The 12,996-nt window shown below is 39.6% G+C and overlaps 1 protein-coding gene across 2 annotated transcripts in view; it reads left to right on the top strand.

Annotated features, from left to right (window-relative positions):
• The window catches only part of LOC132378452 (collagen alpha-6(VI) chain-like), a 116,304-nt gene that overhangs the window by 29,103 nt on the left and 74,205 nt on the right, over window positions 1–12,996 (top strand). For both annotated transcript variants that reach the window (XM_059945377.1, XM_059945378.1), the window contains exons 8-9: window positions 2,333–2,905; window positions 8,900–9,255. In XM_059945377.1, the coding sequence (XP_059801360.1) occupies window positions 2,333–2,905; window positions 8,900–9,255 (929 nt within the window). The remainder of the gene's footprint in view (window positions 1–2,332; window positions 2,906–8,899; window positions 9,256–12,996) is intronic.

Raw genomic sequence — 12,996 nt, 5'->3', positions numbered from 1 at the left:
ATGGAGCATCAGTGATGGTTGAGAACAAGCTAATTGGAAAGGTTCTTGGGATTAACGTGTTGATGTATTGATCAGGTTGGAATTATGTTCACTGGAATTTCAAAGTAGAATGTATAGTGATCTTTCTGAAATTTAAGATTCTAGGGCATATGAAAGAATAGATATTGAGTAGTGCAAAAGTCTCAAATGGAGGGGGTAAATTAAAGGATTACATATTTAATGCAGGTGTGGAGGAATTTCCTCAGAGGGTCAATAGTTTTTGGAATTTTGTATGTCGGAGAACCATGTAGAAGGAATTATTGAATATCTGGTTTACTGAAATGTCAAAGAGTATGGGGTGAGAGCAGGATTATGGTGTAGGGAGCAAGATTGGATCGGCAATGGTCTCACTGAATGGTAGAAAAGTTTCCAGAGGCTGACTGGCCCTTTCTTGGTCTTCTTCCTTGCGTTCCCTTGATCAACATTTCAGGTTTTTTATTATTCTATTTCAATCCTCTGATCTTACTACTTGTTTTTTCCTGAAGTCCCTAGTCACTCTATTCCAAGCAAGATGGAAGATTATCTCAAACACTGAATTAAATGTTCCAGACAGTTAGTTCGTGACTGTTCTTTCTGCATTCCATTTTTTCCAATGCTAAGTTCTGGCTTGTCTAATTACCAGTTAATATTACTTTTGATACTTTGCTTTACAGCATAATGGGCAATCATCCAGTAGCTTTGAACTGAAGTGAGTGTGAAGGATAAACTGGCTAGAAACAGTAGGGCTAATCTCCCCTGGGGGTGTTGTTCTGTTTTACTGCCTTCACTTTGGCTGAAGACCATGCAAACATGGTAAGGTCTCAGTTAAAAACTGCGGAACCACAGTAATAGTCAATTCCCTATACATTGTACTTAACTTTGGTTTATATATATTAACTGAGAGAATTTTTGAAGGTTAGTCCAGATTGAGAAGAAGGAGAGGAAATTTTTGGAGATTGGTAAATATGCTAAAACTGATACTCAGATTGCAATTTTAGCTAAAGCCAGTGGGATGACTTACATTCAACTTATTAATTGTATATTTCAGTCTGGGATTTGGGTGTCACTAGAAGTGCCTATATTTAGTATTAGTAGCATAAATGTATTGTTGCACTATGTTTGGGCACGCTGGGATCATGTTGAATAAGGGAATGATACAGTATGCATTGGCTAAAATACTCAGTTCTCAGCAATAACTTGAAGCCGTGACAGGTTAATTATTTAAAAACATACACACGATTGAAGGTTAAGCAGTTTAAAAGCAGTGAGCTGCGGGTGCAGAAGAAATGGTATTTGAATGAACATCTTGAAATACATCAGGTTTCGTACAAGCATCATTGCTTCCTTTGGAGATTGGGAATGGCAGGATAAATAAGGGAAAACGGGCAGACCTGGGTAAGTTCTGAGGGTGAGAGAATGGCTCTTAGTAAATGGCCATACCTGCTCAGAGTGCTTAGCAAGTAGTCATGTTGCCTACATTTTCATGATGACCAATGCCTGAAACACCTTTCCTTCCCAATTTACACAAACAAACTGCTTCCCATGGTAGAAATACTTTAGTTCCTACACTCAGTATGGATCTGCATCTGCTTTCACTGGCAGCTCGAATAATCCCTTCAAACATCTATTTGTACAACTGCTCCCTCCCCAAAATTCATATCCACAGGCAATTTTACTGAAAGCATAATGGAACTATATCTTGTTTCTCTCTTCATCAACCATTGAGTTGTCATATGAACATATAGGAGAGATTGTCCTGTGATCTATCAAATTCTCTCCTCTTTGTAGTGTAGTCTGTTAAAGTGAGATAGTACAGCCAAGTCTCATGGATGAGCCCTGAGATTTCTTCATTCTGCGAGGCTGGATTTCTCACTGCTGAGATAAACTGTACTATCAGGGAAAGTGAAACAGTTTCTTAAGTAAGGTACACAGAGTAGGATCCTTAGGTTTCAGAAAACCCATGAGTTGCCTACAATAAAATGCATGCAGCTTTTGTCCAAAACATGAAAATTAGCTTACTGATGTGAACTTTGTACTTCATCTAGTGCAAAATGATCTCTTTGTAACTTTAATAAAAAATAAAACGTCTTGACTATCTTTTTGATAGCAATCTCCTGCTCTGCTTATGTTTTATCCAGCTCTAGATAAAACTTTACATCCCATTTTCTCATTCTCATGAATGACCTACTATCACCATAAACATTGACCTACTTTTCATCTATGGATTTTAATGGGTTTCCGCTGTATTTGTTGCCTTTTAATGGTCATATTATCTTTCTATGCTTTAACTCCTATCTACTTATGTTTATTGCAGGATGTGAAGTTGAGAAAGCAGACATTGTTTTCCTTTTGGATGGTTCATCGGTCATAAAAGAGAGTGACTTTCAGATGATTAAGACTTCCCTGAAAGAGTTTATTAGCTTGTTTGATGTTGGTGAAGATCATTTTCAGTTTGCTATAGCCCAATATGGCACTAAGCAAAAGGCTGAAATCTACCTGAATGACACTCATTCTCATGATACACTAAGGAACAGAATTGATGATATGGTCCAGTTGAAGGGAAATACTGACACCGGGGCAGCATTACAATATGTGAGCAGGTTTTTCCAGCCATCAGTGGGAAGTCGAAAGAAAGCGAAGGTGCCCCAGTACCTACTGGTGGTTACAGCCGGGCAATCTAGAGATAGTGTGGTGGCAGCTGCTAATGATCTGAGGAAACAGCAAATCAATATATTTGCACTGGGTATTCAACACGCAAACCCCAACGAGCTTCTGACAATCACTGGAGCAGCAGACAGAAAAATATTTATTAAAGAATTTAAAGATATAAATAAAATTAAAAGAAGAGTCGTTTATAAAATCTGTACTCCTCTTCCTCCCATAGAAGGTAAGTCAATGAATGGTTTCGATGTACTTGGCTGAGCATGAAAGCTACTGTCTCCACTGAATGTTGAAGTGAAACATGAATCCATTTGTTGATTGTTGGTTGCCCCCCCCCCCCCAGCTGCTCCTTTACAACAGAGAAACTTTCTAATTACCTTCCTCAACACCTTTGCCCACCCGACCATTTCCTGAGAATCATAAACACAGGAGAGTCTGCAGTTACTGGAAAACCAGAGCAACACACACAAAATGCTGAAGGAACTCAGCAGGGCAGGCAGAGCACGACTGCCACAATGAGGACACTTTCAGGTCGAAGGAGCAACACCTCATATTCCATCTGGGTAGCCTCCAACCTGATGGCATGAACAGTGATTTCTTTAACTTCCAGTAATTCTTCTCCCTCCCCCTTCTCCTGCTCCTCCTCCTCCTCCTTCTTCTTCTCCTTCTCCTTCTCCTCTCTACTCTGGTTCTCCTCTTGTTTTTTGTCTTCACCTACCTATCACCACCCCACTGGTGTCTCTTCCACCTCATTCCCTTTCTCCCATGGTCCACTCTCCTCTCCTATCCTTCTTCTCCAACTCTTTACCTTTTCCACCTATCACCTCCCTGCTTTTTACTTTGTAACCCGCCTGGCCTCGCCTATAAATTCCAGCTTGTACTCCTTCCACTCTCCACATATTCTGGCTTCTCCCCACTTCTTTTACAGTGCTGGTGAAGGGTTTTGGCTCAAAACTTCGTGTTTATTCTGCTCATTTCCTGGGATTTATTTTATATTTCAAAACTGTAGTTTATTCATAATAAAAATATACTGTATACAAAGGAAGAAACAAGTCAAATATATTTTACATTCTTTGTTGTTATATTCAATGGTGTTTTTCAAAGATTAGAAAGCAAAAGCAAGTTCTGCCTTCTTTGAAGAATATTTTCAGTAATTGATTGCAGTCTTTTTAAACAATTCTTTGAATTAAATTGCACACACTTAATGACATATGCGTAGTAATAATTCCATCACTGGTTTGTATAACTAAATTACTTCTGCAAGGCACATGTGCTATCTTAAGTTCGCACTGTTTACCTAGGGTTAGGGATGTATGCTTTAGAATGTTATAGAGTCACAGAGCACTACAACACAAAAACGGGCCCTGTACCCCAGTCCGTCCATGCAGCACTGTTACTCTGCCAAGTCCCATCAACCCACACTTGAACCATACCCCACCCTTCCATATATCTATTCAAAATTCTCTTACATAAATGTTGCAACCAAGCCCGCGTCTAACACTTCTGCTGGCAGCTTGTTCCATGCTTGCATCACCTTCTGAGTGAAGAAGTGCCCCCTTAAGTTCCCCCTTAATTATTTAATTTTTCACCTTAAACCTATGGCCTCTGATTCAAGTTTCAGGCAAACTCATTGGAAGAAGCCTGCTTGCATTTATCTTATTTGTACTCAATTTTATATACATTATTCAAATATCTCCTCATTCTCCTATTCTTTAGGGAATAAAGTCCTAAGGTATTCAACCTTTCCCTACAAATCAGGTCCTCAGGTTTTGGTAACATCCTTGCAAATTTTCTCTATACTCTTTCAATCTTATTGATTTCTTTCCTGTTTGTAGGTGAATAGAACTGCACAAGATGATCTAAATCTTGCCTCACCAGTGTTTTCTACAGCTTCAACATAAAATCCCAACTCCTGTCCTCAATACTTTGATCTATGAAGGCCAATATGCCAAAAGCTCTTAATAACCCTAACTATAACACCACTTTGAAGGAATTATGGATCTGTATTCCCAGATCCTTTTGTTCTTTAAAGTTCACTGTGCAAGTTCTATCACAGTTTGTCCTCTCACAAGTGCAATACTTCACACTTGTCTTCATTAAATTACATCTGCCATTTTGCAGCCCAGTTTTCCAGCTGGTCCACTCCCCACTGTAAGCCCGGATAGCCCTCCTCGGTATTCACTGCACAGTAATCTTGATGTCATCTGCAAATTTGCTGATCTAGTTTACCACGCTGTCATGTAAATCATTAATATATATTGCAAACAACAATGAACCTAGCATTCATCCCTGCAGCACGCCACTAGTCACAGGCTTCCAGTTAGAGAAGCGACCAATTACTACTACTAAGCCAATGTCAAACCTAATTTACTACCTAGAACATTACAATGTACTTCACCCCACAATGTTGTTTAAACATTTTAACCTATTCTAAGATTAATTAAATCCTTTCCCCTAAATGCCAAATGGTTGAATTTTCTTAACCATCCTTCTCTACGGGACTTTGTCAAGGACCTTGCTGAAGTCCGTGCAGACAACATCCAACGTCTTTCCTTCATCAAATGTCCTGTTAACCCCCTTGGAAAGGTCTATAAGATTAGTTAGATATAATCTACAATGTACAAGGCCATGTAGGCCATCTTTGTGTAAGAGAAATGGCTTGAGTGGGAATCAATCTCAGGCTGCTGGGTCCAGCACTCTACCACTGTATTACAGAGAATTGTGAGAGAAACCAGTTGATGCAGACAGGAGTTGATGTGCAGATTCAAAAGCAAGCTTGGCTTTCTTTTAGCCAAGATGGGCAAAACCAGGCAACCGGTCCAAGTGAAAAATACAGTAATCCAGGCTTTGATGCACAAATAAGAGCCAGAAATGGCAAGCAGTAAGCAGACATCAAGAAAACACTAAAGGACCCCACAAAAAAAGCATAAAAACACAAAAAAATCTAAAGCATAAAACAAAATACACGGATATTAATTGGAAACATGTGCAGTCGATGATCAATAACAAGAGAGTCCAATCAGTTCTGAAAAAAAAACGTTTATTGAACCATGTCTGGCCCTGTTGGCCAACCCCAGAATAGACCAGAGACCAAACACCCTAAATATTTGTATATCCTGTCTCTTGGAATACTTCCAATCATTTACCTACTACTGACATCAAGCTCACAGGTTTATAATTTCTCAGTTTATTCTCAGCGCCTTTTTTGAAAAATGGATCAAGATCAGCTGTCGCCCAGTCCTCCGGCACTTCCCCCTTGGCTAAGGATATTTTAAGTATCTCTGCCAGGATCCCTACAATTTCTGCACTAGCATCTCACAATGTTTGAGGGGAAACTTGTCAGACCATCCTAATTTGCCTGAAGACTGTAAGTACGTCCTCAACTGTAATCCAGTTAAGGTCCATGACCTCATTACTCTTCTGCCTCAGTTACATACACTCTGTTTTGTCACCTGTTAAATTCAGATGAAAATATTGCCTTTAAGATCTCCCACATCACTTTTGACTCCATGCATAGACGATCGTGCTGATCTTTAAGAGGATCAATTTTGTCCTTTGCTATCCCTTGGCTCTTAATGTATCTGTAGCTGCTCTTGGGATGCTCCTTCACCTAGTCTGCTAAAGCAACCTTTTTTTTTAGTCCTCCTGATTTCCCTCAAGTGTTCTCTTAGTTATACGCAAATGCCTCATTTGTTTGTTGCTGTCTGTTCCTGCCATGCACCTTCTTCTTCTTAACCAGTGCCTCAATATCCCTTGAAATCCAAGGTCCCCTAAACCTCCTCACCTTGCATTTTATTTGAATGGCAACTCTGTAAAACTCTATATTTCACTTTTGAAGGCCTCCCACTGAATAAGCATCCCTTTGACAGTAAATACCCTGTCCCAATCCATACCTGCCAGATCCTTCCTGAAGTCATCAAAATTGGCATTTCTGCACTTTAGAATATCAAATTGAGGACCAGTCCTATTCTTGTCCATAGTTATCATAAAACTAATGGAACTATGATCACTAGATCCAAAGTGTTCCCCTACACACACTTTGGTCAACCTCCCCTGTCTTGTTCCCTATTAGGAAACCCATTCTCTCTAGTCAGGACTTCTATATATTGAGTAAGGAAACTTTTCAGAAAACATTTTATGAACTCTATCCAATCCAGTCCTTTTACACTATGGGAGTCCTTGTCAATATATGGAAAGCTAAAGCTATTGACTATCACAAACTTACTTTTCTTGTAATTGCTATTTCTCTACATATTTGTGCCTGTAAATCCTGGTGTCTATTGAGAGGTCTATAATATAATTCCATTAACAACGTCATCTTTTTCTTATTCCTCAGTTCCACCTACACAGCCTCCAGTCAGTCCTATTTGATCTCTGCCATGACATTTTCCCTGATGACTAATGCCATTCTTTCCCCTTGAATGCCTCCCTCTCTCTCATGTCTAAACCAACGGAATCTTGGAACAATGAGCTGCCAGTCCTGCCTCTCCTGCAACCAAGTCTCACTCATGGCTGCAATATCATAATTCCACATGTATTTTTCGTGCTCTGTTCATCTATCTTACCTACAATGCCCCTCCTCCCCTTCTTACCCCATCCCTAATATATTTATTTTTCCCCACCTTCCTTTTTTTCTTTCTCCGTCTGCCCATCACTCTGCCTGTTCTCCATCTCCCTCTGGTGCTCCCCTCCCCCTTTCTTTTTCCCTAGGCCTCCCGTCCCATGATCCTTTCCCTTCTCCAGCTCGGTATCGCTTTTGCCAATCACCTTTCTGGCTCTCAGCTTCACCCCCTCCACCTCCGGTCTTCTCCTATCATTTCACATTTTCCCTTCCCACTCCTACTTTCAAATCTCTACTATCTTTCCTTTCAGATAGACCTGACGAAGGGTCTTGGCCCGAAACGTCAACAGTGCTTCTCCCTATAGATGCTGCCTGGCCTGCTGCGTTCCACCAGCATTTTGTGTGTGTTGTTTGAATTTCCAACATCTGCAGATTTCCTCGTGATTATCTATAATTCTGGTTGCATTGAAATAGATGCAACTCAGAACATTAGTCCCACCACGCTCAACATTTCAGTTCTTGTCTTTGCATGTACGAACATCTACTTTCCAACAACCCCTGTACCAGCTGCTTTGGCCCTCTGGTTCCCATCCTCCTGCAACTCTAGTTTAAACAAGAGAACAGCATGAATAATCTTTCCTGTGAGGATATTGGTCTACTTCCAGTTCAGGTGCAAACAATCCTGTGTGTACAGGCCCCACTTTCCCTAGAAGAGAGCCCAATAATTTTGATTAAATACACATGTATTCATACTAGGCAGAGATAGGGTTAGGGCTGAAAGTAATTCTGTTCAGAATCAAATTAGAACAGACTTTTTCCATGTCAGCTTGCACTTAAGTTGCAGGTAGTGATGTTTGCTGATGAATGCATGATGCTGATTCATCAGATATCAAAACTGTTGATATTTGTACATGGCAGAAGGTGGGCAATACCCAGACTTATGATGATTAGCAAACAAAAAATGTTTAGGCACATGTACAATGAATCAAAACATGAGAAATGAAGCATCACTATGGTGAAAAATAAAATAAACCATGTCATTGGTCAATTACAGGGTTTGCCTTTCTGAATATTCTATATTATGCGTACATCATATGCTTTGGTACAATAGAAGTATCATCTTTACAGTGGTTTAAGATGTCTGAAGCTGTTGTCATCCTGGATTGATGGGAGTCCCTGTCAATATATGAAAACTACCGACTATCACAAACTTACTTCTCCTGTAATAGTCTACTAATTCTCTATGCATTTGCTCCCATAAATCCCACTGTCTATTGAGAAATCTATCATATAATTCCATCAGCAATGTCGTCTTTTTCTTATTCCTCAGTTCCATCTACACAGCCTCCAGTCAGTCCTATTTGATCTCTGACATTTTCCCTGATGAATAACACAGATTTTGATTGTTTATCTTTGAAAATTAAAAATAAATCTTGTGCAATTTACCCTCCATTCCTCCCTTCATATTATATAGTCATGAGAATAAAATTTCAGCTGTTTTGTCTGGAAAAGAAACGTGTGCGTGAGTTAGGATTCTCTCCTATTCTGATAAGACAACTTGTTTTACTTTTCAAAAGTTATTTATGAAGTTACTTACTTTGAACTTCACTGGACAAAATTTATTGAAATATAACTAAGAATCCATTATTTAATTTATAGATGAACCAGCATGCAAGTTAGACATTGCAGTAGGGTTTGCTTTTGCAAGAAGACCTGGTGTACAGGACATATTCACTGACCAGCAAAAACTACAAGCAAAGGTTGGACAAATACTGAAGGACATCACGTCTGTGAAAAATATCAGCTGTGTATCTGCTTCTATGTTAAATATCAGAGTGGGCTTTCATATAATAAGCACCACTGGCAGGTCTATCTTTGAAACTGAATTTGAAGAGTTCAACCCATTAATTGTAGTTAAATTACTGGACATACAAATAGATGAAAGAATTGAATTGAGTGCAGAATTACTGAAATCATTTCCAGAAAGATTTCGGGGGTCAACTGCAAATGCAAAGGTAAGAATATTATAGCCATTTATATGTAAATTCCTTTTAAAACTTCTTTATCCTGCCAGTAGCATATGTTACACAGAGATGCATTGCAAGAGTGCTGTTTTTGGAGAAGACATCTATGTAATTCAAAGCAAAAATGCTCTCCAATTATTAAATTAAATATTACAATGTTCTCTCCACACATTATCTTGTTTACTTAAGCATTTGATATGCCTCATTAGTACATACAAATGCTCTTTAATCTGAGTTCAATGACTTCAAAGATATCAGTTTTGGCAAATCAAGAATTTTGAAACTAGACATAGTTAAGGAGACTTAGGAGAGCAATAAAACAAACATTTGCAAAAAAAAATTCAACTCTTGCTGCAATTGTAATCTAAAAGAGGAAAAAATGTCTATAACCTATGTAATTGCCCGTAGCTAGCTGCAGATACATGCTTTTTCCTGTGATGTTACTATTTCATATTATTTAATAATTACATTTTCAAAATTCATGATTTGTAATTAATCAAATTTTCCTATAATTTTTGAATCTACACCAGACAACATAACCATGTAAAGCCCCATTATTTTTGGTTGAATTATTATTGTGGGTTGGAGAGATTACGAAGTGGAGATCTCAACATAGTGAGTTTCCTGAGTCTGCTGGGAAGCACACAAATTGTCACTGCCATATGGAGTGTAGGAGCCCCAAAAGGCAGTTACAATCCCTGCTTCATCTGCTGCACTCGAAGGTGGACTTAACTGTGTGTGTGTGTGTGTGTGTGTGTGTGTGTGTGTGTGTGTGTGTGTGTGTGTGTGTGTGTGTGTGCGTGTGTGTGTGCGTGTGTGTGTGTGTCTCCCCCCATGAGCGTTGATTGATCTTCCTGCAGGTACACTTGACTACACAGGATGTTTGCAAGTCTTTGTCCTAATGAAGGCCTTCGCATAGTTTGTGGTTCCACTGACTGTGATCCTGTTCAACTGCATTTTCAATTGTTCACATTGATACCCAACACCTTAATGTCCCTTTTACAGATGTCTTCAAAGCACACATTTGGGCACTGAACTGACCTTTTCCCTGAAGTGCGTTCTCCATTGAGAATCTCTTTAGAAATTCTCCCATCATTCATCTGATGAATACACCCTATGGATCGCTGCCTGTGCTATATGTATAAACTACAAAATTAGGATGTGGGAATTTTGATTGAGTCTATCCATCCAACATAATTTCAGAATGTGTTGAAAGCAGTGCAGATGGTTCCTGTTCTACCCTATTTTTGGAATATTGCATCCAGATCTTACTGCAGCATCTTAGATAGCTGACAACACAGTTTTTGGACACACTGATCTGAAAAAATCGTTTGCTATTCAACCACACAGGCTGTAAAGAGCTTTGGGAGCTTTCCCTCTAGGAAGTTAAAGGTCCTTTAACATTGTAAATGTGTTGAACAGATGAGCTATGGAGACTTGTTTGCACTTGTGAAACCTGGGAACTACATATCGAATATTGAATCAAACAGCAAACTGGAGCAATTTATTTACTTGGAGAGTGCTTAGAATTTGGAACTTACTGATACAGGGTGTGTTGAAACCAGTTGCCTTTAAAAATTAATTAGACAAGTAATAGAGATGGAAAGGAATAAAAAGAAATATTCTCACATGCTAATCTAAAGTATATAGAATGGAAGGAGACTCATAGAACATAGAACAGCATAGAACTGGACAGGCCATTTTGCCAATGATGTTATGCCAAAGTTGTTATGCCAAACATCCTCCTGTGTATCATACAAATTCCTTTCTTCCCATGTGTCTATGTCGGGGCTCATCACCAACAACAATAAGATGGTCTATTGAGAGGAGGTGAGACCTGGTGCCAGGCAAATAATCTCTTTCTCAATGTTCACAAGATATCAGTGGCACAGTGGGGAAAACTGTGAGCAGTTACGAACTCCTGAGAGTCCCAGAACACTTCCTATAAAATCAGGAAAACCCACAATGCCTCTGCTTTCTGAGGAGGCTGAAGAGAGATGGACTCTGCACATCTCTGTTCCATAAGACCATTAAATCATAAGACATAGGAAAAGAATTAGGCCATTTGGCCCATTGAGTCTGCTCCACCATTTAATCATGGCTAATCCTTTTCTTTTCCTCCTTGGCCTCACTCCCCGGCTTTCTTCCCATAACCTTTGATGCCGTGTCCTATCAAGAATCTATCAAGCTCTGCCTTAAGTACACCCAATGACCTGGCCTCTACAACTACCTGTGGTAATAAATTCCACTAATTCACCACCCTCTGGCTAAAGAAATTTCTCCCTATCTCTTTTAAATGGACACTCCTCTATCCTGAGGATGTGCTCTCTTGTCATACGTTCCCCCGCCATGGGAAACATCCTTTCCATATCTACTCTGTTTAGGCCTTTCAATATTCAAAAGGTTTCAATGAGGTCCCCCCTCATCCTTTTAAGTTCCAGTGAGTACAGACCCAGAGCCATCAAACGTTTCTTTGTATGATAGCCTTTTCATTCCCGGAATCATCCTTGTGAACCTCCTCTGAACCCTCTCCAAAACCAACATATCTTTTCTTAGCTCATAAATGTTCACAATACTCGAGGTAGGACCTCAGCAGTGTCTTATAAAGCCACAGCATCACATACCTGCTCTTGTATTAAGAAAATAGACTGCACACTTACTTCTACTGAAGTGCATGACTATGCATTTTCCAACACTGAATTTCATTTGCCAATTTCTTGCCTATTCTCCGGATCTGTCTAAGTTCTTCTGTAGCCTGCCAGGTTCCTCAGCACTACCCGCCCCTCCACTAATCTTCATATCAACAAAGCCATCTATTCTATCATCTAAATCATTGATATTCAGCATAAAAAGAAGCAATCCCAACACTGATCCCTGCGGAGCACTGCTAGTCACTGGTGGCTAACCAGAAAATGATCCTTTTATTCCTGTCCAGTCCTGCCGAAGAGCTTCAGCCTGAGATATTGACTGTATTCTTTTCCATAGATGCTGCCTGGCCTGCTGAGCTCCTCCAGCATTCTGTGTGTATTGCTACTTTTATTTCTACTTGCTGCCTCCTACCGATTGGCAATACCCTAACCATACCTGTAACTTTCTTATCAAAGGCCTTCTGAAAAACCAAATATACAACATCCATTGCATCCCCTTTATCTATCCTACTTGAAACCTCCTCAACAGGTTTGTCAGGCAAGCTGTTACCTTAAGGAAACCACGCTAACTTCGTCCTGTCTTGGCCTGTATCCTTAACAATTGACTCCAACATCTTTCCAACCACTGAGGTCAGGCTAATTGTTCAATAATTTACTTTTTGCTGCTTTTCTCCTTTCTTAAAGAGTTGAGTGACATTTGCAATTTTCCAGTCCTCTGGTATCATGCCAGTGTCCAATGATTTTTGAAAGATCATTACTAATGCCTCCACAATCTCTACAGCTATCTCCTTTAGAACCCTAGGGTATGGTTCATCTGGTCTGGGTGACTTATGTACCCGTAGGTCTTTCAGCTTTTTGAGCACTTTCTCCTTGTAACAGTAACTGCACTCTTTTCTCTTCCCTTGTACCATTCAACATCTGGCACACTTCTAGTGTCTTCCACAGTGAAGATTGATACAAAATACTTAGTTCATCTGCCATCTCCTTGACTTCCGTTATTATTTCTCCGACCTCATTTTCTAATGGTCCTATATCCACACGTATCTCTCTTTTATTTTTTTACATACTTGAAAAAACTTTTACT

Source organism: Hypanus sabinus, chromosome 20 (assembly GCF_030144855.1).
Source record: "Hypanus sabinus isolate sHypSab1 chromosome 20, sHypSab1.hap1, whole genome shotgun sequence".
NCBI lineage: Eukaryota > Metazoa > Chordata > Chondrichthyes > Myliobatiformes > Dasyatidae > Hypanus > Hypanus sabinus.
Note: the sequence above shows the minus strand (reverse complement) of the source record. Positions and strands in the feature narration are given on the sequence as shown.